The 21,010-nt window shown below is 39.1% G+C and overlaps 1 protein-coding gene across 5 annotated transcripts in view; it reads left to right on the top strand.

Annotated features, from left to right (window-relative positions):
* LMBR1 (limb development membrane protein 1) overlaps positions 1-21,010 on the top strand; it is a 142,546-nt gene that overhangs the window by 24,636 nt on the left and 96,900 nt on the right. For 4 of the 5 annotated variants that reach the window (XM_075062198.1, XM_032783879.2, XM_032783880.2 and 1 more), the window contains 3 exons: positions 2,073-2,145; positions 7,078-7,117; positions 15,938-16,077. In XM_075062198.1, coding sequence (XP_074918299.1) covers positions 2,073-2,145; positions 7,078-7,117; positions 15,938-16,077 — 253 coding nt within the window. The remainder of the gene's footprint in view (positions 1-2,072; positions 2,146-7,077; positions 7,118-15,937; positions 16,078-21,010) is intronic. The other variant, XM_075062199.1, reaches the window with a different exon arrangement.

The raw sequence follows: 21,010 nt of genomic DNA, 5'->3' as shown, positions 1-21,010 counted from the left end.
ATTGCTTTGTGGTCCCATAAAGGAGTTGTGAAGACAAAGGAACAGCTGAAGGGGAAGGGTTATGCCCAGCCCTGGTTTAGTGGAGGGAAGACAGTGGGCCTCCAGGAATTAAGAAGGGAGGAGCCAATCCCAGTGGTTGGGGCAGCCATCAGAGGTAGCAGCAGGCAAGCATTTGCAATGGAATAAAGAGCAAACCCAACCCTAGATAGCATAAGGGGATGCATTCTCAGGGAAATCCGGGTTAGGGGAAACAGGGAAAGTTGTAGGTGTGGCTTTTTTTTTTTTCTTTTTAGGAGGAAAGATTGTATAGAGAAGTTCTTATATAAGAAAAATAGAAGTTTTGGGAAACCTTACAAGCAGTATATTGTGCCTGCTAAATACTGTGGGGAGTTAATACTTTTAGCCCCCATGACTGTCCTTATGGTGGTCACTCGGGGTCACAAAGGACATACAAGCAATTAAAATGGAATGAGAGGTCTATAGAAAAGTTACAGGCACCTAGATCCCATAGTGGTGAACATGGTATAAATTCCTAGTAGCCCATTTCTCCTATGAAGGGTCTGTAACTAGACATAGGATGAGTTTCTCTTTCTGTTACATTTTTATTAATATTTCTTGTCATGATTTTATTATTTGATTGTGCATCCTTTCTGATAAACCAGTATCCTCCTTTCTGTTCTGAACTAGATTAGGTCAGATAACTTACATTTCATCCCAACATGATTTCTGTGCCCTTTTTTGTTCTCCCATCTCTATTAGCTTTCTTCATTCTAGATTTAAGATGATAGTACTCTGAAAGGCAGCAAGTGTTAAACTGATTATCTGTAGAATCGGTTTAGCATTTGTCTGTCTTTGCAGACCTCAGTCGGTGAATAATGCAGGTTAAAGCTCAGCTCTAAGCAAGACAGATTCCTTGTGCTAATATTACATATCATAGACACAGGTAGATCCATTTTAAAAACTATTTTATGGGTTAGGGAGCGAAGTGGGCTTTGTATGAGTCAATTTACACTTAATAGCATATTTCTTTTAATATTCATTTGGATTACTGTACCTGTCTCTGCTATGATTTAGCTAGGTGTTTATTAATACATATTCACAAAAATAAATAGTAACAGCCCTAGAATGTCTGAAAGGATAGTGTGCCTTGAAGTTTATGGATCTTCAGACTCACTTTCATGTTTTTAATACACATTGCCAGTTGGTTTAAGGAGCTATTATAATATATCAGTACATAGGAAGAACAGTATTGCACTAACTGACAAAGTACATTAATCAGTTAAGTTTAAATATCATGTTGCATTTATATTTTTTATTTTCAAAGGCAAACAGATACAAAGAACAGAATAAATAACATTTATAGAACATAAGAGTACTACATTTTTTTAGCAAAAGTGTGTTTTAACATTTGTGCTGTACAAATAATGCTTAATTTTCAAAATTGACTTCAATTTTTGGAACAGCGGTAGGAACTCGGATTTTGTTTGTCCAGTTCCGCATTAATTTGGTTGCTCATGAAGCTGATGAGGATAACCAATGAGCAGGATCAAGTTTTGTGTGCAGAGATCTCATATAAGCTTCCCGATACAGTTCTGCCAATGAAATGTAATCTGGATTTACAGCATTCTGCTAAATTGATCATGGGCTTTTCTGGTGCAAGGGACCAGTGATCTTGATGAACTTTTTCAAATTCTCTGGAGGCTTTGTGATGCTGACTGACACCTGCTGAGGAGTAGAAAGATACCAGACTTTTTCACATGCTACAGTTTCATGCATTAAAGTTGGATTTTTGGTAATTAGTTTATGTACTAACCCTTTAAACATTTGGCCCTAGCATTTGAATTTATTCGGAGTTTAATTAGCATTTATCGAAAATGTAGCAAATTGATATAATCGACAAAGTAAACTGAGTTGCATTTATTAATTGAGCTGTCAGCCACATAGAGAAATCTAAAGTATGGCACTTCCTTGCTGTTTGATCAGAATTTAATTTCAGTTTTGGGGAGCTGATAAATGCATAATATAATCCAGACTTTTCATTAACCTAATTAAATGAAACTTCTTTTTTTCAGATCTGTTTTCTCCTATTTGCTGTTCTCTACATAGTTTCCTATTTTGTAATCACAAGATACAAAAGGAAAGCAGGTAAGTAGTTTTAAATATTCAAATGTTGATGTTTATTAGCATTTAAAAAATGAGTGGATATAACTTTTTTTTTTCCCAAAGAGCATTGCTGTAGAGCAGTGGTGCTCAGTCTTGTCACCTCACTGACCAAATATATTATTTTTAAATGTCACTTGACCAAATCTGGGAGAGGAGAGAAGGGATAGTTCAAAGCTGTCACCTACTCCCTTCTCCTCCTGCCTTCAACTCCCTTCTGCTTTCTTCTCACCTGAGTTCTTATGAATCTGAACTGGAAGCTACAAGCAGCCCCCAGCTTGGGTCCCTAACACCAAATTTTGAACTTAAGATGCTCATCTGCATTTTCACATGTAGCCTGATCTATAGATTATGAATAAAAATCCCCAGTTATCACTTTAAGGCCGAATAGGTTCTTGTCCAAGATCAGGCCCCATGTTATTAAAATTATTATATAGTTGGGAACCCTGATGTGCACAGGTGCAACACTGAAACTATAGGAACTCTTCTATATTTTCAAATAATTTATTAATACATTTAGCAAAGTCCCACACATTCTCACTCAGTAAAGTAGAGAGAGATAATACAAAAGTACATCTGAACATCCATACTCTCACCATCCTTTGCAGAACAACCTAAAATGTTAGTCATTATTTTCCTCCTTGTTGTCTCCTTCCTCATCTTCACCAGTGGCCATCATTCTGGCCCCTCCCAAGGGCTACATCTCTCCCTCTCCTACTGCTCTGGGATGCCACTTTTATAATATGTTACACTGATGTTACCATGCCTAATGCATATTCAGTAGGGCTTTCTCCCCTCTTCCTCATTTGTATTTCTCCTCTTACCAATGTTAAAGTGTTCTTCTTCTATAGGTTAGTGTATTTATGATTTCACTCCATTATCTTATACATCAATTCACTGCCATGATACTCTAGCGGTTGGATGTTCCATCCAAAACCTTCCAGAAGCTGGTGTTAGTTCATGTTTCTGTGGTTGGCTGATGTCATTATGGACAGAATTCCCCCTTACATTCTACTTCCAGTTCCCCAAAACATATGGCTTACCTACATTTATCTGTGCCAAAGTTCATAGACCTCAAGCCTCATCCTAACTGCTGAAGCCATTGTCTTACAGGATACAAGTCTATAGGTTCCTTGCATTACTGCTATATGTAATAAAGCAGAATATGCAAGGCAGTGAATATGATAGAGGTAGGCTGGCCTACTTCTGGGGTTTGCAGAGGGAAGTAGTGGTGTTCTTTTAAAAGAAGTCTTGATTTTAGTGACCCCAGTGCTCAGAAGCAGACCTAGTTCAGCATTTTTCCTAAACCTGTTTCTTACAAAACCACCCTCCTTGTCCCCAGGCCCTGAAGGAAATAATCGATTATAGATCCTAAGGCCAAAAGGGACTGTTGTGATCATCTAGTCTGATGTCCTGTGTAGCACAGGCCATAGAACTTCCTCAAAATAATTCCTGGGGCAGTGGTTCTCAGCCTTTCCAGACTACTGTACCCATTTCAGAAGCCTGATTTGTCTCGCATACCCCCAAGTTTCACCTCACTTAAAAACACTTCCTTACAAAGTCAGACATAAAAATACAAAAGTGAAAAATTGCTGACTTTCTTATTTTGCCTGCATGAAATTTTAGTTTGTACTGATTTCGTTAGTGTTGTTTATGTAGATTGTTGTAAAACCAGGCAAATATCTAGATAAGTTGATATACCCGCTGGAAGACCTCTGTGTACCGCCAGGGGTACGCGTACCACTGGTTGAGAACCACTGTCCTAGAGCATATCCTTTAGAAAAACATCCAATCTTGATTTAAAAAACATCAGTGATGGAGAATCCACCACTACCCTTGACTAATTACCAGTGACTAATTACTCTCATCGTTAAAAATTTACACCTTATTTCCAGTCTGACTTTGTCTAGAGTCAACGTCTAGCCATTGCATTATGGTATATTTTATTCTGCTAGACTCAAAAGCCCATTGTTTAATACTTGTTCCCCATGTTGGTACAGTAACTCCTCACTTAACGTCGTTCTGGTTAACATTGTTACGTCCCTGCGTCGCTGATCTATTAGAGAACATGCTTGTTTAAAGTTGTACAATGCTCCCTTATAAAGTTGTTTGGCAGCTGCCTGCTTTGTCCGCTGCTTGCAGAAAGAGCAGTCTGTTGGAGCTAGCGGGTGGGGACTTGGAACCAGGGTGGGCCAGCAGCCCACCTATCAGCTCCCCTAAGTTCCCTGTGTAGCAGCTGCCCAGCAGCCTATCAAATGCCGGGCAGTTCAGGTGTCCCCCTCTTGCAACACCACTGCAGTGTGCTGCTCCTGCTCTCTGCCTTGGAGCAGCTCCCAGGAGCCTGCTTGCTGTGGAGGGGAAGAGGGGTGCTGATGTTAGGGTGTCCCCCATCTCCACAGAGCCCGTTCGGTGACATAACAGGTCTCAGGATGGAGGGAGCAGCTCATGAGGTTGAAACATCCCATTCACTACTTCCCCTATCTCAAAGGCAGTTTAGAAAACTGTATCCCTCAGGATGGTGCCAGCTACATGCACACCTCTCTTAACAGTTGAGGTAGCCAGGGCAAGTGGGCACAAGTGGCCAGTTGCTTAGCACTGCTCCACAGCCCTGAGTTTTCTTGTTAGGATTCATTCAGAAGAAGGGTTTACTAGTCTGTGACTGCAGTGCTTTACATCATGGATACCACGTCTGGCCAAAGGGCAGCTTGAGTATTGGAAGATGGCTTCCACTCTGGCCGAATCTCTTCACTAGGATTCCTGTAGATCTCTTTAAGTTTCAAGTCTTTCCAGTGTAGTAATTTCTTTCCTTTCCTGTTTTTATAAGCTACCGTATCTCTCTCAAAGTGAGCGTTGTGAAAGCACAAAAAGGCTTATAGATGGGCTTGCCCTCCTTTTCTGCCTAATTTAGTCAGCCAGAGACCACTATCTAGTGCTCCTCTGAGCTGATTGTGTCTGTGTACTTGCTATACCGCTTTTAAGGACAGTGACAACATACTGACTGGATTCATGTAGGTGAGCAAACAAATGACTATTCCATGTGTTGCAAAAGCATAAAATAGATCCCTACAACTTCCCGCAAATTTTTCTTTAATGTGCCCTTTTCAAAAATCCTTTCATTTAAGAGATGGAAACAGTTTGCTGACAGTTTTATGTCAGATTTTTGGTTGAAATTTAAGAATATGCTATACAGTTCTAAATACTCAATAGTTTATTAATTTACATGCAAGTAGAAGTCAACTTTAGCATTTCTGCCATTACACAAAGGACTCTTTAATTCAAAACACTTTTCTACAACAATCAAAAGAACCTACCAAACGTTCACAAGCTGAATTATTTTTATTTTTATTCCATAGGAAGATATACAGCTATAGAAAATTAATGTTGCCTGGATAAGCAATGAGAATTGGAAACTCCAAAGTCATGATTTCACAGTGGTACCAATGAGCTGTTTGATAATTGTAATAGTTTCATCTCAAACAGAAGAACTCAAAAATTTTTCCTTTATTAACTTGCTTGTGACTTCTACCACAAGCTGTTGAGGGTTGGACCATGGCTTTCTTTTAAGCATAAATAACTGTTTACATTTAATTTTGGGAGATCAGGTCCTAATGTCATGATTGCCCTGGCAAGAGCACAGAGGCTATACCTGCCACTTGCATGGAATTCTTTTGTAGGAGTGTGAGGCAAGCCTGTTATTGGACACATCCAAATTTGGAAATGTATTCAATTCTGCTGTGGACCAGTTTGTACATTCTTTTGCCTGGAAAATAATTGACAATGCAGGATGGGCAACATGGAAAACTTGAAGGGGATAGGTAAAAAACTGACTTGAAAGTGGAATTTCAGTTCTGGAGGCCACATCATAAAAAGAGGGCTGTGGCTGTCCATAAGGTTATAGAGGAGAACAAGAAAGAAGTAAAGATTCCAAGATGGGTGGTAGCCTTCATAAATAGGAGGAATACGTAAGGGATAAGAGAAGGAAAATTCCCTAAAATGCCAGAAGAGAAACCCAGAGGCTCATGGAGGAATTAAGACTAGGTGAGAGGTGATGATATCACTTCTGGTTGTCAAGGACAGGTTATTACTATTGTTCTGATGTATTTTTCTTTGTTGTACATGTATGTACTGTTTTTCACTGCATATAAAATTCACAACTATTTTTCCAGTACTTGGTGTTTCTTGTATGTCTTTAGCCTGTATTCTTAGGATGTATTGAAACCCATTTTTCCCTCAACTTGTCTGAAGGCTGTTTGTAATTTTAAGGAAGAGTAGTGATGTAGAAAGGAAATTCCTGCCATGACGATCCTCCAAACTCACTAATCTAATCTTAGAGGCCATAGAAGAGGTAACCCTTTGGGCTTGTCTACGCCATGCAGCTTTTAGCGACAAGTCAGTGTGTATAAACACTTTGTTGGCACTTTTGCTGACTAAATACTTCCAGCCACACGAGCGATGTTAGTTTTGTGCTCCTGCCAACAAAGCTGTGTTCAGACTGCCACATGCGCTGGCGAAACTTTTGTCCTTTGCTGGGGGGGGGCTTTTTAAAGTACTCATGAAAGACACAGGTTTTGTCGACAACTTCACAATATAGATATACCCTTAGTCCTGAGCAAAATAATGCTCTTTAATTGTTTTGATTGAAGAGATTAAGAAACCAGCAAAGACAGTGTAAAGGTAGAGGGAAAGCAGCACTAATTTTTATTAAGAAAAATGTTCTTTCAACAAAACTAATGGAAATGGGTAACATTAATTTACAAAATGTGTGCCTACTACAGAATACAAAAATAATGCATTTGGATTTAGTAATACAGAATTTTTTATCTGACCTATAGTTTTTCTATTTTAGTAACTTATTTTCATCTTTCCTTTATATATAGGTAGCTGTAGAAACTAAATCTGCTATAAATTATTTTTCAGATGAGCAGGAGGATGAAGATGCCATTGTCAACAGAATTTCGTATGTACATTTCTTAGTTCCTTGATACAATTAAATTTGCAATAATGTAAGTGTAAATAGGCAAAATTGTCTGCATAGTGTTTACTGCACATGTGCAGAAAAACATTACAGTTTTTTTAAACAGTTATTTTAGAGCATTGCCCTGCTTCTAGGAGCACCTATTTAGTTTTTCACCTGTAGTTTAGAACATAGGTCATAATGAACGCATGCAGATTGACAGACTGAGGCAGGTTATGAACACAACTCTTTAATTCCCCATTCGCTTAAACTCTTTATTCACTTTCCTTATTAGTTTTAGGCCATGTCTACAATAAAGAGTTAAGTCAATGTAAATTATGTTGACTATCACAAGTCACAAATAACATCGGTTGAGCGTGTACACACAACGCTCTGTCAGCTGAGCGCATCCACAGTCATTGCTCTTGCATTGACAGAGAGAGTGTTGCATTGCGGATAGCTATCACACTGTGCAACTTGCCACCCTCTGCCCCCTCCACCGCTGGGAGTTCTGGAAACAGGTCGTGGTGCATCATGGGGACACGATGTAGTTCTTTCCATCCCATCGTTTCGTGGGCTTCCTGCTTTGTTTAGTACCATTTTTCAATAGCCCTTGTAAACTGTGCACCTGCCATCTCTGCCTGACAGCATGGATCCTGAGCTGCTGATCATTCTGGTGATGAGTATTATGAACACTACATGACTTGTCCTGCAGTATTTCATGAACTGTGAAACAGAATGAATCGGGACATGCCTGCCTTGCTTTCTGCCATGGAAACAAATAATTGAAGATTACTGCTGGCATTCACGGAACAGCTTGCCACAGGGCTCAGAAAACAAGCACTGAGTGGTGGAATCGCATAGTGATGCGTGTATGGGATGATGAGCAGTGGCTGCAGAAGTTTTGGATGTGCAAAGTCACCTTCCTTGAACAGTGTGCAGAGCTTGCCCCAGCTCTGCGGCACAAGGACTCCAGAATGAGAGCTGCCCTCACTGTGGAAAAGTGAGTGTCAATCACTGTGTGGAAGCTGGCAACTCCAGATTGCTACTGGTCAGTCATGAATCACTCTGGAGTTCGAAAGTCCACCGTGGGGAGGGTGTGGTGATACAAGTGTGCAGGGCCACTAATCACCTCCTGCTGCAAAGGACTGTATCTCTTGGTAATGTGCAGGAAATAATTGATGTCTTTGAGACAATGGGATTCCCTAACTGCAGTAAGGTGATAAATGGAACGCATGTCCCAATTTTGGCCCCGATCATCTTGTGATGGTGTACATCAACTGAAAGGGCCACTTCTTTATGGTCTTGCACGGGCTGATGGAGCAGCAGAGCTGTTTCACTGACACAGTGCAGGGTGGTCTTGGAAGGTGCATGATCTTTTGGAGCACTAGACTATACAGAAATCTGAATGCTGGGACTTTCTTTCCAGAACAGAAGATGCCAATGGGGAAAGTGGAAATATGCTCATAGTGATCCTTGGAGACCCCGCCTACCCCTTGCTCCCGTGACTCATGGAGGCTTACACCAGGAACTTGGACAGCAGCAAGGAGTGCTTCGGGCTCAGCTAGTGCCAATGACTGTTGAATGTGCCTTTGGCTGATTAACTGGTCGCTAGAGCTGTCTTTGTCCGGATAGACCTTGATGAGGAGAGTATTCTGGTGGTCATTGCAATCTGCTGTACTCTAGCTAATATTTGCAAATTAAAGGGGAATAAGTTTCCTTAGCAATAGACCACTGAGGCTGATGTATCTGGCTGCTCAAAATCAGCAGCCAGCCTAAGGGCAATTAGAGGGGCACAGGAGGAGGCTATTTGAATCAGGGAGGCTTTGAAGGCTCATTTTGATGATGATTCCCGGTAATGTGTCTTTATGCGATGCATTTGGCCAGGCAGTGCTTGCTTGCCACCTTGAATTACTCCCGTAGTGCTTGCTTCCTGAGCATTAATTGCAAGAGCAAATATTCCTACCTATAGCCATTCTATTTGATTGTTAGCACTGAGTGATGTATGTATGCATGTCATAAATAAAGACTCATTTTATTTCAAAGACTCAAGTTTAATAACAGGATAAAACACAAACTTTTGGTCACACAGGGGACATGCAAAGAGGAACAGTTTCGCAGTGAGGGCTCTCACAGCTGGGTGTAACTACAGCTTTTGTTGGGAAACCAGTCCCTAGGCATGGAGTGCATGGTGTACTGTGAGGAACCAGGAACATGCGAGGAATGCAATGGGAGCATTTGGGGAGGGCATGGACTGGAGTTCTATAGTGTCTGGAGGGGGAGTTGGGCATGGATGTGCTCAGATTGCAGGCTAATGAGGAACTTCAACATTTCTGTCTGGCCTCCAGGAGCTTTATCATCCGCTTCTGCCTCTGTGTCCTTTCCTGGCTGTCCAGCCTGAGTCTTTCGTTGATTGTCTTCCTCCATGCTCTTGTTTCGCTGTATGCTGCACCTGTTGACTGCAGCACTTCACGAAACATATCCTCTTTACTCCACCTGGATCGGCACCTTATCTGACAGAGGTGCTCCACCGGTGTGGAGAAGTGATTCCTGAAGGGCACGTCTGCAGAAGCCAAAGAAACAATGAACAGAGAGAGTATTCCGAGTGAATCACAAAAATTACACACACCTCTTTCTCACTATCCTTTGTCTAGCACACAGGCCAGCACAAGTCCCGAATACTTTGAGTTTTGGGGGAGAGTTGGGTGGACAAGGGGGATTGGGCAAGAAGGGACAAAGGGTGGTTTGCAGAGGGGGTTACTGTAAGTGGCTTAGGGAGCCTATTCTGAATATTGGTACCCTTTTCCACAGGCTAGGATATTGAACCAGATATCTCATTCTTAAGGGTAACCCAGGATGCAAGAGTGCATCTCCTGCATGCATGTGGCTTCAGTCTGGCTCTGTATGTTGCTTGCCTGTGTGCTGCCCTGGTTTCTGCAGAAATAATTGCCAGGTGGCTCAGCAAAGATTCCTATGCCACGGGAGAAACAAGGTAGCTCTTCCAAGGAACCTTCAGTAGAGGATTGCAGAATACTTAACAGGAAAGTTTCCTAGAGATCATTATGAAGGATTCTCTGGACATCTCTGTATACGTTAACAAATTTTTCAGCCGTGGCCCCAGTGCATAGATGGACAGGCTCTGTTGCTAATTTCTGGCCCTCATCCCTCCTGTACCATATAACAAAATACATCAGAGCTCAGTCTCTTACTGTGCAGTATCAAAGCAAAATGAGCACTCCTCTCTCCTGCATCCTGTGCACCAAAGTTGGAGTGCTGGGACTGGCTAGACCCCTTCAGAGTGGAAAAGAGATCCTGATTCGCCGCACTCCTGGATGACCCTGCCATGTGCTCCACATCATCCTCCAGCTTCACTTCCTTGTCCACTACTTCCTCGTCTGGGTTGAGTACACTGGACACTACTGTCAGTCCCCCTGGACTGTTCATGGGACTCTTGGTAGTGGAGGTGGGCTCGCCACCAAGAATGGCGTGCAACTCCTTATAGAAGCAGGATGTCTTTGACACCGCACCTGAATGATGGTTGGCCTCCCTTGCCTTCTGGTACGTCTTGGTTTTAGCACGACACATCTGTGTGTCCCTCTCATGCCTCTTTTATGCATGCCTCTAGTAATCAGCCTGTAGGTACTGAAATTCCTACAGTTGGTGCAAAGCTGCAACTGCATATAGTCAGCAGATTCCACAGCTCTGGTGTGCTCTACAAGGGAGAGTGTCTGCTGCAGAGAGCCGGCATGATCAGCTAGGAAGATGCTGTGTAAACTGTGCACGCCATGCAAACAGGAAGAGGAATTTCAAAACTTCCTGGGCCCCGGGAGGGGCCCCGACCAGTGCACCTTCTGGGCAGCAGAGTTCAAACTGCAGTTGTGATGGGCATTGTGGGACACCCAGAGGCCAATTAAGGTAATGTAATCAAGTGAGATTTCTACACTGAGGCTCCGTTGCTCTAACTACATTGCAAAAAACTCTGTGCTACTCGATGAGGTGATTTTATTATGTCGGCATCAGCAGGAGGAGCATTTCAGTGTGTACATCTCCACTGGTTTGTCAACGAAAGCTGGCTTTTGTCAACAAAACTGAATAGTCTAGACAAGGCCTTAATTAACTCTGACTCTCACCTAAATTAAGTCCAAATGTCCTCATTATTTTCCCTCTCTTTATTCACTATTCCCCCCCATTTATTCCTTCTCCTTCTTCCTCTGTCCAGATCCCTCTCTTCCTTCTCCCTCTTCCCTTATTCACTTTATCCCTCTCTTCCCATTCCTAATATTGCCAACCCTACTCATTCAAAAATCATGTGATTAGCTTAAATACCATGACATTTTTAAAAAATACCAAATTCAGGATTCTCTTTGTTTGCCTTCTGATGTTCAAGTCTTTTAGAGTTTTGTGTTTTCAAGCTCTTCTCTACAGTTGTGAGGGCTAGAAATGATGTGTAAATGAAAGCTGAGATTCCCATGTAACAAGACTTCAGGATCTGCAGCTTTAGGAAAAAAAACATCTACTACTTTGGTACTTGCAGTAAAATTACAAGAATTAGCAGCACTCCATTCTCTCTTGCCCTCTCCTATGCTTATTCACACACTGACTGTTTCCCCCCCACTTACATATGAATAGCACAAGGACTGAACCCACTAACCTCGGTGAAAAATGCATAGGTAAGCCCCTAAATGCCCATGCCTTTGCAATTTAAAAGTGTAGCTTTACTGAATTCTGTTGTTGCTACACCTTCTTTCCCATGTCTGGCTTTACTCCACTTTTCCTTCTTTCATTGTTCTGAATGTGGTGTTTCTTCTTTTTCTTCTCTTGCCACCCTCCTCCTTTTATAGATTTTCCTTTTCTCCTCTGTCTTTTCTCCTGTTCTATCTTCTTTCTCTCCCCATTTCTCCCCAAAGACCTCTTAACCTCCTTTTCTTATACTACTTTTTAGTTTCTTGTCTTAGTCTCTTCTTCAGGGCCACTGCATGCCCACTTTCACACACACCTTCAAGCATATGTACTGATCCACTCGCAGGCACTGGGGAAGTCACTGGGGCTCCATGCAGACATTGGGGTGATTAGTTGGGTAGAGCTCCTTGCATTACTGGGGACTGAGTTGTAGTTATTTTGTTGTGGACAGTGCAGAGGATTAACTTTAGAATGTTCTAAATAACTGAAACAAGAGACCACATTTGTCATAGCAAAGTAATTTAAAGTTTAGATGTAGACAGGTTATTTTCACCTTCAGTTTTTGATATTAAATGGATGCTCAAGTGTTTGTAGATATAGCATTTGACTCATGGTTTCACTTTCTGATCTGACAAGTATTATGGGAGTTTTTGTGACAACTAATCATTGTTAGGCTTTAATGGTGTTCTGTAGTGTGATTATTATTATTTTTTCAACCCACTTGGGTACCAGAAGGGATTTTGCTAAGGTCAAGACTAGGGCTATCTGCTGTAAGGTCAAAAACACCTGACAGAGTTACTCCTCCTGTCTGTGGTCTGATGCCAGGTATCAGAGCGTTTTTTCAAATACTTCTAGTCTATAGGCAGTCTACTTTCTTTGGTAGGCATTACAGGATAGATCAGATCACCCATACAAATGACTTAAGAGTGAGGATGAGAAAGCTTTATACGCTTAATTTAAGCATAACATTATTTATGCATTTATCCTGTTTTCATGTATCACTTATTCATATTCCTTCTTGAGGCAAAATCTTCTCTGGTGCTGCCAAAAATATATGTTATGAATATATGTATTAAATGGTAAAAATTACCTAAATTATTCCCTTCCAAATATCTTTTAACCATTGCTTCCACTTAAGGACAGCTAAATGTGGCTCTTTCAGTTGCTTGTTCTGGTGTTTGGGGAAATCCCATGAGGCCTCCATTGCAAGTCAAATCATGATAATAATCATACCAAACTTCAACTAAAAATAAATTAATTTTACTATCCATTTAAACTTTCATATGATCTGCTTTATAGTTAAACATTTCATTGAATAATTAGCATCAAGGGAATTGTCTTGTTCAATGTTTAAAAAACATAATACGTAACGCTTGTGACGGTTACATTAAGCACACAAATGCACTCACAGAAACACACCTACGTAATCACTGTGGGATTTGATAATATTGAAGAATTTAAATGTTCATCTCCTTAAAAGAAGTACTTTTCAAAAAAGATCTTAAATAGCGCAGGTCTTGTTTACAAAGTCCCTTTGCACTGTACCCTTTTCTGGTTTATTGGCTTATTATAATCAATTTCTTCAATTATCTCTGAACATTGCCACTGTATGGAGTCATATGTCTTAGCTTCCCAGTTCTGTGCTCTCTTTGCCTTGGGCTTCCCCCCTCCCTTACTCAAAATAAAAAGTCAAATCATGTTTGGGAAAGCTTCCTGAGGTGTGACTTTCTTCTGTTTGGCTTTGATTTATTTCCATTGTTAGGCTTCAGGATCTAAGTTCTTAGCTGAGTTCAGGGTCTATTCCTGCAATTCAGCATTTCTTGCTATTGAATTTTTCTTTAAATTGATTGACAGGTCTCAGTGTCACTTTAGTTCCCTATCTGTTAAACAGAAAACATTTGTAAAAAGATAAAATCTTTTGCAGCCAACAGTTTTTTACTTTCACCCTATTTCTTTACAAACTTGAAATAGCCTTTTTTTGCAATTTGTTGTGGTCTTGAAGATATTATGAAACAGTTTTCAAATTGCTCAGCGCTCTCCCTTATGCTGGTGGTAGGATGCTATTTGCTATGCAGTGGCACTTCTGCAGCAGTACAGGCATGCTGCGAGAGAGGGACATGTTGCTTATTTCACAGTGAAAATATAAAGATACTGCTGCATTTTTTTAGAAACCACACTTCCCCTATCAGTAGTGATGACGCCAGCTTTGAATCCAAAAAATCACTTAAGTATTACTGAAAAACATATCTGAGAAACAACTATAAATAACTATAGCTCAGAACTATAAATAACTATAGGTCAGAATTTCAAACTCTGTCTAGTTTTGAGAGATTGTGGGTAATTTAGTGAAAGGACTTTCTGGGAGAGAATAGACTTAATTGCAAACTTTAGGCTTAGGCTATTTTATTTTGCCTAGTTGACTGTGGTCTGTTCCAGTCCCCTTTCTTGCTTTTCAGGGGGTTACACAATGGGTTTATGAGGAACTTCTTCTGTAAATTACAGATTAACTAGACAGACCAGGTGGGTGAAATATGTCTTCGTGTTTCTCACCAACCGAATTTGGCTTAGTAAAAGATAATACCTCCCGCACCTTGTCTCTATAATGTCCTGGGACCGACATCACTACAATTCTGCATGCAACATAGATTAACTAGATTGCATCTGTGAGAAAATGTACATCTTTTAGCCAGGCTGTCTGTTTTGTACCTGCAGTACCTCAGTTTCAGGTTTGGAATCTTCAAGTGATATTTGTTTTTTGTAAAATTAATAAGGTAAGAAGTAACTGTGTACAAGACAATACTTTTTATGCTAGCTAAATTTTAATGTTAACATTTCATTAAATATGAACCCATAAGAATTGCTGATGGTATGTATCATGTAATATAAGCTGCCTCCTATTCTAGTAATCTTAAACTCTCTTATTCATCAGCTGTGAATGCTTTTTATCTTTAATTAAACTTTAACTTCACAAACACACAGGTTGATACTGCTTCACATATAGTAATCGTCAGGATTTTGGTTAAAGAAAACTAAGGCTATAGGATTCTGGATGGCTATTTAGGACCACTTTGTGGTCCAACAAATTTTAACCCTAAATTATGTAATCATCTTTTAAGCACTTACTAGATACTGGCCTGATCCTACAACCCTTCATCATAAAAGTAGTTAAATTGACTGTAGTGGAAGTACTTGTAAACCATGACTGTGGGAATGAGTAAGGGTTTGTAGAAATGAACTGTCTTTATGAGAGGGTGGGGGTTGGAGAAAAGAATTTTACAGTCAAACAATATCATTATTGACACTTTCCCTGTAAGCATCTTATTCCAATATATATCTTAATTTTCAGTTATACAGTTTAGAAAATTATTATAGAGTTCCATTTTAGTATCAAACTTACACTTTAATAAACTATTTGGTTGGCGTTGTGTTCCTGCAAAGGTATAATTCTGTTAAAAGCCAAAGAATGGTACTTATTGTAAATTGTTCTTGGAGTATTTCAGCTCAGTATACTTTTCCCTTCAAAATTTTAAATGCGTATTTTATTTTTAGTTGAGGTTTCCCTTCGTTCTGTTATCTAGCCAACAAAAATAATCTTTGCCTGTCAAATGATAATGGGTCCATGCTTTGTATGGAAAGAAATGCAGTAAATCTACAATTGCATGGTTAAATAGTCATGTTCAAATATGATCCTGTTAACGTTTTTAGTGATTAACAGTTGCATTAATTCACTTTGAACCAGTGAGTGGAATCTTTAAATCTCTCCTTCCCCTAATCTCACCACTTTTCCTGAGTAGTCTTAAGGAAAGGTATATTGTCCAAAAGTATTATATGTCGAAATACTTAATAGAGCTTGGATCATGAATGTATTCCAAACCTAGATAAGAAAAAATCCTAATATTTTTTTCAAGAATGAATTATTTTTAATTATAATAATATATGTTAGCTTCTCTAAACCACCTGCTATCTGAAAAATAAAGATGCAGGCATGTACTTTTGTAAATAAGACCTTTCAAAATTAGTGCATTTTTGTAGTGTAAATTGATACATTTTTCTGATGAGCATCATGAATTAGGTTAACTACTTTGTTGTTTGAAACATGTTATTTTATGGGCAGTAACAATGATACATTTCTTTGACTTCCAGGCTGTTTTTGAGTACCTTCACTCTTGCAGTTTCAGCTGGTGCCGTCCTGCTTCTACCTTTTTCAATAATCAGCAATGAGATCCTGCTTTCTTTTCCACAAAACTACTATATTCAGTGGTTAAATGGCTCTCTAATTCATGGTTAGTACTTGAATAATGTAATTAAAAGCACATTTTAACAGATAACACCACTTCCAGTGCATTTCTGGTTTTGAGTGATCCTTTTGCTTTTATATACTGCATATTTACTGGCATAATGGCTTAAAGTTGTAAATGTTCTTGGTTTGTATGCCATTGATAAATTAAGCATTTGTAATCTAATGAACAGCAGCAAGTTTACAAGTCATCACCATTCTGGCATTTTGAGGGTTGTCTCGACTAAGGAAGGCAACTCAAAAGCTACTGTTCTTGAATACAGAAACATGTATAGTATAAGAACTGCTTTTACAGGAAGCGAAGTAACTTGGAAATGTGTAATAAGACTTCTCTTTCACCTGTAGTTGTAATGTTCAGTGAGCTAAAGAGGAATATGGAGGTAAAAATCTGTGTTTTTTATTTATGGTTCATACAAGAAACTTGCCAGCTACAATGAATGGGTTGAGAAGCAGTAACTTTTAGCTGCTTTTATTTTTAAAAATAAATCATGTATATAAAATTATATATTTTGATCTTGCCACATTTATTATGGTATTTTGTTAAAGTGAAATTGGTCAAGGTAGAGTCTGGTCTCCCTGTGTGTTGACAGTGTCTAGCACTTTGGGCACTGCCAGAATTCAAATAATGCTCTACAGATATATAGTTGATAGCTAACATACTGCAGTTTGAAGATGCATCTTGGTAAGGAATTGGTGATTGTCATTGGATTTAGATGTTTTAATGGAGGAAAAAACATACCTTGTGATGTCAGGGGCCAACTTGCTAATAGAAAAGATAGCTATTTGCTGAGTTATCAAAAAGCAGAGGTACCCACTTCTACTTTAGACAGTGTGCTGGATAATGATGAGGCTTAAGATTGATATGTGGTTTTGAAGAGTCCCAATATTTTAAAAGATAAACTTTCTAGTTGGTTAAGCCTAGAGTGTAGTAGACTATGCTTTCAGGGATCATTTCTCTAGTGGGTGACTGGAGAAGGGTGGCTGTGAAAAGCTGATCTCTTAAATGAATTTGAGACAAGCTGTTCCTTCCTGCTATTGGGAATTTCCATATGTTTCACTAACCTGAGTGACTTATGCCCCTTTATTTCTGCTCCATGTTGAAAGCCATTGTCTCTGAACATGTACCCCAAGCTCTGCATCTAACTAGAGCAGTTGCATTTTCCCTGCAGTATCCCTATCCTCTGCATGTGACAGGCAGTGATATAGAAGGGTCAGGTAATGGGGCCTTGGAATTCAGAAATCCCAGAACTAAACCCCATGCATCCAGTTCAGAGGGGTTCTTGCTTTGTGCTCATCTTAGCTGCAGCAAATCACCCAATCTGAGATAATACAGCTGGCTCACAGATATGATGGTTTTGGTTGCCAGGCACTGCCTACGCTCTGTGATCTCTAGTGAGACTTGGTGCAGAAGATTAAGATATGCTGGCCTGAAATTTTACTTGGCTGTGTATGCCTACATGTTGGTTCCATTTCCTTCTGATCATCATCTTGTACCTTGCTTTAAAACCCCTTCTTAATTCTTGAGTCCTTCACCCACCTATTACTGTGCCTTTTCACCTCTACATCAGGAATGGTCTCCCTCTTCCTCCGTGCCAAGCATCCCACCCTTTCCTTCTTCAAATCCCTCCTCTAAGCTCTGTACTCTGACTTAGACTTTGTTCACCTATCTCTCTGGCACCATCTAATCTTGCTTTTGTATGTTAATTGTAAGTTAACTTTAAAAAACAACCCCTTCCCCCCCCAACAACAGACAAACACAAAAACAGAACCTCTAAGAAATTTGCAGCAAACTAAATATTCTGGCTCTTGGAATATATTAAGGCAGCATTCCTTTTTCCTTTGTTTCTTTCATTTCTTCTCTCCCCACTTTTCCAAAACTAGTTGAAATTCTTCATTATGATACCTAGATTTGGTTAATTTTATGTCTCTACTGACATGCGATACTTTACCAGTGTAAGACAGTCATTCCTTGTCCCTCTATTCTTAGAAAAAAAGAGATTTTAATTCCCAGGGGAAGCAGGAATATACCATGTAGAGCAGCTCTTTCCTTCTCTACCTCCTTTGTGTGACCAGTCAGCCACATAGGTTTTAAACCTTTTACTAAATGAGAACAATAATCCTGTCAGAGCGAATACTCCCTCCTCTGGCCGAAAGTGAAATGTTGTGAAAAATTTGAGCAAAAGTCATTCTGCTGCTTTTGTATAGGAGAACGGGGGAAAAATACTGCCTCATATAATTTAAAATTATAATTTAAAAATTCTTTTAGAAGAGCTGTAGCACCAAAAGTGGCTGAGGTTGAAAAATTGAAATTTGACCAAAAAAATAGCTCTCCTTAAGGAGAAGTGCCTTTGAATTTTCCAGTTAATATTTTGTTTTGATTTGAGTAAGGCCATGTCTACACTACCGTCTGGAGAGTGTCTTCCGTGAATACAACACAGTGCAGGCACCACAGTAAGTGGATCTAGCTACGTCTACTTCAGTTACGCTATTCACGTAACTGAAGTAGCGTAACTTTGATTTACTGCAGGAGTGTAGATCAGCCCTAAGCAATGAGTTTTGAAAATCTCATTTTGTGCTTAAAATATGAGTGGACTATGTGTGTATAGTTTAACAATGATTCATGGGAAAGTAGTAAATGGACTTGTGTAGAACTTAAGTTAGCTTGCAAAATTTAGTGAAAGTTCCTAGTGAGAACCTGATCCAAATGCCTCTGGAGTCAGTGGAAAGACTTTGTGCATTTCAGTGTAATTTGGATCAAGCCATGGGAATGTATATCTTATTTATTACACAGCTGGCAAAATAAATGCTTCGCAGTTTATAATGCTTGCTGGAGATGGGCTCCTTCATGCGGACTTTATTAGGTGTATGAGATGTAGTGTTCCTATGGTGCCTAGTCACATCATGAAATTTCTTTTCTGTTTTCTTTCAAAAGTAATTAGAAAGTGTTATTTAAAAAAAATAACAAAGAGAACATTAAGATTGCACTCTAAAGTGCTGAAGTCAGGAAATGCTTGCCTGAACTTCCATAATTCTATCCACTTACGTATGCAATGTAAGAATCTTTAGATACAGGATCACTCACTGTTTCTCAAATAAGTATAATGTATCATTTTCCTGCAGCCTGTCATACAATTTTTGATATCTAATACTTTTTCATTGTTGTAAATTTATACTATTTATACTAAACAAAGATATAGTAGACTAACAAATTCTCTTGACTAAATTGTTGAAATACATATTTAACAGCCGAGTATTGTTCAGTTTTTGAAACAATAGCACTGAGTTCCTCGGGTGTTATATAGTGGATGAGGCAGTGAACTACAAAACAAATTGAGCTGCAGACTGTACTTTCCAGTAATTTTTCAACTATTACTCTTCAAATTGTTTTTTAGTGTGTTACGTTGTTTGATTTATTATCCACTTCATAGGAAAGTCTCTAGTGGACTTCAGCTGGTGCGCACAATAATATGCGGTACTACAAGTTGCTTCTGTGCATTTGACAAATAGTGTTTTGTCTTATAATTGAAGACTTCACTGTAATCTGTTCACACAGGAACAGAGTTAAGGCTACATTTTTAAACTTTTACCTGTATAAATCAGAACCTTAATGTTGTCATTGATGCACTGTAGTTTCTTGTGTTGAACTGATATGTTAAGTATGCACTTCTGTGATCTTTATTAACAATGGGTAAATTTTTTTAACCTATTGTGAGCACCTTCCTGTTTTGTTGGGTTCTTGCCGTGGTATGTGATTGTAACTATTTAATATTAGTAGTGACTTTTAAAAAGTCTCCTCTTAATACAAAGGTAGGCAATGTACGGCATGCATGCCAAAGGCAGCACGTAAGCTGATTTTCAGTGACACTCATACTGCCTCGGTCCTGACCACCGGTCTAGGGGGCTCTGCATTTTAATTTAATTTTAAATGAAGTTCCTTAAAAATTTTAAAACCTTATTTACTTTACATACAATAGTTTAATTATATATTATAGACTTATAGAAAGAGATCTAAAAATGTTAAAATGTAATACTGACACGCAAAACTTTAAATTAGAGTAAATAAATGAAGACTCGGCACACCACTTCGGAAAGGTTGCTGACCCCTGTCTTAATACATATAATTAGGTAGAGAGTGCATAATATTCAAGATGAGTAATTTTGTGTAATGAAAGTTGAACTGTCAACAGTTCTTGAAAATGTACTTAAAAATGGTAAAATTTTCATTTCTATTTTAAATGTGTCCAGCAGATGGAGGTAGAACTTAATGAAACTTGCACATAAACAAAGTGCTGGGATATCTAAGCTTTTTGCCAAATGTGCAAGATTGAGTTGTTTGTTTCAGAATTGTTAAAACTTGTTTTATTGCAAATTTCCTCTTAAATCAATACAAACAAATACAAAAAAGCATCTGAGTGGGCTGAGTAGGAAAACATTGTACTTTGAGATTTCATTGAGTCTGTACAATATTCAACTAAAGTTAACTCTGCCAGTAGATGAAGGCCTGCAAAGTATCTTGTATACAACTTTAGCACCCAGTTAGTACAGTGGGAGCATAACTATTTACTTTTCAGTTATTGTATTGTTGTATTCTCAAGTTAGTCCAACAGATTGGGAGGGTGAGTGGGAAAACAAAACTGAAGTGATAATGAAAGGGGGGCGGGGAACTTGTTGATGGCCTCTTGCCTATACCAATGTAATGTTACTTTCTTCAGGTTTTTTCCACAGTAAATCCTATGTATAATATATGTATTGAATGGGGAGAGAGGTGTGTATATATATATAAATATTAATATGCTAGAAATATCCCAGAAGGGAAGGATGTAGATCCCATCAACTCTGTTAGTATACAAATATTTGAATTTCAGCTTCTTAAAAATCATCATTTTGCTTAACCTCAAGTAACCATTCTGTAATCCACT

The sequence above is a fragment of the Chelonoidis abingdonii genome, chromosome 2, assembly GCF_003597395.2.
Source record: "Chelonoidis abingdonii isolate Lonesome George chromosome 2, CheloAbing_2.0, whole genome shotgun sequence".
Taxonomy (NCBI): Eukaryota; Metazoa; Chordata; order Testudines; family Testudinidae; genus Chelonoidis; species Chelonoidis abingdonii.
This window is presented reverse-complemented; position numbering and strand designations above follow the sequence as displayed.